The following is a 4919-nucleotide window of genomic DNA, read 5'->3' as shown; positions in this document are numbered from 1 at the left end:
GCACAGCTGTCGGCACTCAGTAAACCCTCAATAATTGATAGATATTACTAGGTTGAACCATAGAAATCAAATTAGGTTGCAGGTCAAAACCAATAGAATATGAACTACTTCATGTGGTTCAATGAATGTTTTTTTACAGAGGGCCACTGAGGTTCTTTCTAACAGCTTTGCTTTTAGCACTGAAAGCTCCAGTAAAGTGTGGTTCCACACCAGTGGTGGGTCCCCAGCACCTGGCAGAGAGAACTGCCAGGGCCTTTTCAGAAGCACCCACTGCCAGGGCCCAGCCCTCCCAACAGATGGCTACCTCTTTGCCCAGGTCCTCGCGGATGACCTGGCGGACCTCTTGCATGCTGCTCTGTGGGGCCTGGCTGTGTAGCACCTTCAGCGTGCTGGTGTACTCCTGGGGCAGCAGGTAGTCTAGGGCCCCCAGGTGCTGTCCCACCTTGATGAAGGTGCCCCGGTTGGCACAGCAGAGCTCACAGAGACGCCTGGCAGAACGGAGGTGCACCTGCAAGGAGAGAGACCAGGACCAGAGAGGTGTGAGCACACAGTGTCCACTGGACATTGTTCTCTTTTGCTGCCCCTTCTGCTTGAAAACTCTGATTTATTCGCCAGTGTACATGTGAACACACATACCCCACCCCACCCCACCCGGCCCCCCTTCATTCACCTTCTCTCTCAATGTTCTCCTTTAGTCTCGGTACCCAGAGCAGTTGATTCCAGCCTCTTCCTGAGGCCAGCCTTCTCATGTGGCCTGATGCTTCTGATCTCCTTTCCATCAAAACTTCCCTAGTCTGGGTCCCACTCCCTCAGAAACGAGTGTTTGTTCAAGGCTTTTCACCAAATCTAATCTACTAATGATTCATTCAACGATATATCGAATTAATGTACTGGCCACCCAACCCCGACAAACTAATAATACTATATTTCATTTCGAGGCCTATAATTTATAAAACATGGTCATATACCTTATTTCTTTTAATCCTTACAGCAGCTCAGGGAGGCAGGTATTGGTATCTTTAAAGATAAATTCAGATGTTCAGCTTATAAAAATAATAGCTAATAAATGTCAAAAGAGGTCTAGAAAACACTCCCAACTCAGGGCTCTTTTAACTCAGTAAACTTTTGCAGTGGTCTCCTATTAACTGGAGTTAAAATTTTGCTGGAACATGGAGTAGGCAGCCGGGCAGGTTGTCTATGACAGGGCAGCCTTAACTAGTGGCCCACCTCCTTCCACAGCTTGGAAATGGCCCCATCTGCCCGTAGGTTGTGCATCCCCAGTCATCATCCCAGCTCAGCTGAGGGTCCTGTCTTCTTGGAGCTACAGCTTCTGAGGCAGGATTAGGCTGTGGGTACACACAGAAGACAAGGGAGCCCCGTGCCCTGTGGGAACCTGGTACCTTCTTCCACCCATGAAGTCAACCAAGAGATGGTTAACATCTGTGATGGACTCTTAAGTGCTATGAAAGATGCTGACATAATTAAGTGCATCTTGTAGGCAATAAACCACGTGAAGAATTAAATAACAGTTGGCAAACAACATGGAAGAAATGTTCAAAGATCCTGTATAATTAGTTGCCAAGTGAACCATACAGAAAACCGTTACTTTAGAAATTAAGAAGAGAACACTGCAGCCTTGAACACCCTTGTCCCAGCAGCCAGGATGCCCATCTGCCCCCTCCCACCACAGCAGAGCAGATGCCCCAGATTCCGGGCACTAGCAGGATATCCTTAGGCCCTTCAGGGCTTGTCCACGTCCAGCTCTGCTGGACACCGCTGCCTCCCACCCCGACGTGCTCTTGTGGAACCCTATGTACACATGACTCCATCCTCTGCGCAGAGTCCTCCGCTTCGATGTGGATACCTAGCTGAAGTTGGGCCAAGGGGAGTCTTTTTCCCTGACAGGAGGTTACAGAGAGAAGGGACTTAATTCTAAGAATTAAGAGAGAGAGTATACCTCTAGATGAGTCAAAGGGTTGTGGGGGAGGGGTAGATTCTCTTTCTTAAGAATTTGGAACCGGGGACTGAGCTGTGTCAGATAGTGAAAGGACAGTGGTATGGCTGGCCAAGGCCACACTCAAGCTCTAGTTCTGAGGAAGTAAGAAAAAAGGTTAATTTGGTCTAATATGGTACCATATCCTTACAGTACAAGGGTCCAGGCTGTTATGAACGAATAACTTTTTGTAGCTCAAATAATCATCCGCCGATTCCGACCCAGTCGAAGAGAAACTACAATCACCAGCAGAATAAGGGCAGCCAGAAAGGCATCCACGCTGTGATCAGGGCCCAGGTCCAGCCGGAGATGCCCAGGGAGGCTGCCCTGGCACCCAGCAGCCCATTCCCCCAGTGAGGTATGCTCAGCCTCCATTCAAGGCTGTTCCAGGGTCAATGCCAAATGGAAGCAGAGGACAGGAAAATGGGGTGAGGACACATCCCACTTTCTCTTCCCCTCTCAGTAAAGACATCAGCCACCGTGTAGTCACTGGGGACTTATAGCAGGCCAAGTCCCATGCCCTCCGCCAGGTGGGGATATGTGACACAGCCACTTACACACAGAGAATGACACTGGGCAGTGGGATTCACTGAGTACTGCGTGAGCTCTGAGCTCTCAGATGAAAGAAACAAGAAGGCTGGATTAGAGGAGAGGCCTGGCTCCTGGGAGGAGACGCAGGGTATGGACATACGGCCGCTCAGCCCCGAATCCACCCTTCTTCACCTGTGTTGTAATACTGGAGCTGGACTGTGTCATTTCTCCACTGTCAGATGGCTCATTATTAGGTTCTGTCAACAGGGGCCCTGGAGGGATACTGGGAGGCCACAAGAGAGCAAGAAGTCTCCCTTGCCGGTCCAACTATGCCATTTTCAGCAGAGCAGCCAGTGGGTCAATGGCTTGGGAGCACCCATTTCAGTGGCCCTCCCAGACCAGCCCACTCTAAATTTTTCCACCACCTAGTAGGCCCGTCCTATGGACCAACTCAGACCCACACTCTCCGGCAAGTGTTCTAACCACCCAGCAGGCCACGCCTACACATCAGCTCCGGCTTATTCCTCCTATTGATTTCTCTGCCACCAGGCAGGCTGAGCTCATGGACCGTGTCTTCCACCATGTCTCCCCACCACCAGGGAGGGAGGCCCCCCAGCTCAGTCCTCAGCTCTGTCTTTGTTCTGTCCCCTCGGCCCTAGAGAGAGCAGCTGCTTTGTGTTTCTGTTACTTCTGTACCCTTAGAATCTTCTTTTAATCCTTCTAGGAATTAACTGTCTTTTACTAATTAATAATCCTTTACATTAAATTTTCTCCATTCAAATCACCAGTGTGACTAGACTAGCTGATACACAGGGTTAGCCCATGTTTTTGAATAGATTAGGATAAAAAAAAAGGCATTTTAGAACAAGAGAACGCATAACAACATGCCTCTGTGTGTGTGCATGTGCATGTGCATGTGCGTGTGTATTTGTTTTGATGGCCTGTTCCACCGTTTTCTTTAGACTAGATTGATACCTGCATTTGTCTCTGCTGCTGGCAGCCCTTAGAAAGCATCAGCCTCACCCTACCAAGCCCTTTTACCGGGGAGCAGAGACAGGGCTCTGCTGCCCCTCACCTGAGGCTTGAGCCAGTCCCAGATAGGGTGTCCCTTGGCACAAAGTAATGGTCACCATCAGGACACTGTCTGGGCAGTGCTCAGGCATCCTCTGGTCACACAAACCCAGGAGGCCAGTCTACCCCCAACTCAACAGTTACTTGGCACATCAGCTTTTGGGGCAAACTATGTGTCCCCTGTAAGCTCTGTGTACCTCAGGGAAATCCCCACATGTGCCATAATGTGTGTATTGATGGTGACTATAGGTCAAAAACCATCATCTATGAAACTGAGTAAGCATCTACTGCAAATGGCACCCAGAAACCAACTAAAGCAGCCCCAAATTCACCATCAAACAGCTTCTACACACACGCACGCGTGCACACACACACACACATGGAGGTGAGGGACACTGTCACTGACCAAAAAATTAAAATATTCTTTTAAGCTCAAAAAACACAAATGCTGAATAGTAGAGCAGGTACTCTAATCTCCAGGGTCCCTTTCCAGCTGCAGTTCCTATAGATTTACTGTCCTTTGGGATCAGAAGGCAGACCCCACTCAGAATTTCAAGAAACCGCTGACTTAGTGCAACGCGCCCCCTCCCCGCTTCCCGCTTCAACATCACTTCATTTGGTACCCGAAGGGGCTAAGCCTGCTGGCAGCAGGGAATACACACAAGAATCTCACAGTTCTCTCCCACCCAACATCCGTCCTCTGATCATGAGTGTGTGCCCGATGAAAGGCAGAGCTTCCAGAATCTCCTGGCTTCTGCATTCCTTTGCATCTGGTCCTTCATACGACACATCCCTTTGAGTACTTACATAGGCATAAGCACCAGGAGGGACATGCAGGTAAACAGAAGTTAGTTTATAACAGTTCTGTTCAATAGAACGTTCTGTAACGACGAAAACGTTCGGAATTTGCGTTGTCCCATATGCGGCCACTAGCTACGTGGCTACCAGTGGCTACTGAACACTTGAAATGTGGCTAGTGTGACTGAGGAACTGAACTTTTCATTGTCTTTAATTTCATATAAATTAAATTTAAACCACCACATGTGGCCAGTGGCTATCATATTGGACAATTCAGGTTTATGAATTAGTAACAAGTATAATAAATAAATAAGAAATTTTTTATAATTTCTTATTCATTTAAACTAAAAAAAAAAAGTTCACCCATTTCTCTCCCCTACCCTGTCTCTTGCAACCACCAATCTGTTCTCTGTATCTATTAGCTTGGTTTGCTTTGGTTTGGTTTTAGATTCTACACCTAAGAGAGATTATACAGTATTTGTCTTTCTCTATCCAACTTATTTCGCTTAGCATAATGCCCTGAAGG

The 4919-nt window shown here is 48.1% G+C and overlaps 1 protein-coding gene across 3 annotated transcripts in view; it reads right to left on the bottom strand.

The window, feature by feature from the left end:
• Positions 1-4919, bottom strand: part of ADCK1 (aarF domain containing kinase 1) — a 104231-nt gene that overhangs the window by 64325 nt on the left and 34987 nt on the right. For 2 of the 3 annotated variants that reach the window (XM_011357090.2, XM_011357091.2), the window contains exon 4: positions 305-508. The exons of the other annotated variant lie outside the window; for it this stretch is intronic. In XM_011357090.2, the coding sequence (XP_011355392.1) occupies positions 305-508 (204 nt within the window). The remainder of the gene's footprint in view (positions 1-304; positions 509-4919) is intronic. 3 annotated transcript variants of the gene reach the window in all.

This window comes from Pteropus vampyrus, unplaced genomic scaffold, assembly GCF_000151845.1.
Source record: "Pteropus vampyrus isolate Shadow unplaced genomic scaffold, Pvam_2.0 Scaffold32, whole genome shotgun sequence".
NCBI classification, from domain to species: domain Eukaryota; kingdom Metazoa; phylum Chordata; class Mammalia; order Chiroptera; family Pteropodidae; genus Pteropus; species Pteropus vampyrus.
Note: the sequence above shows the minus strand (reverse complement) of the source record. Positions and strands in the feature narration are given on the sequence as shown.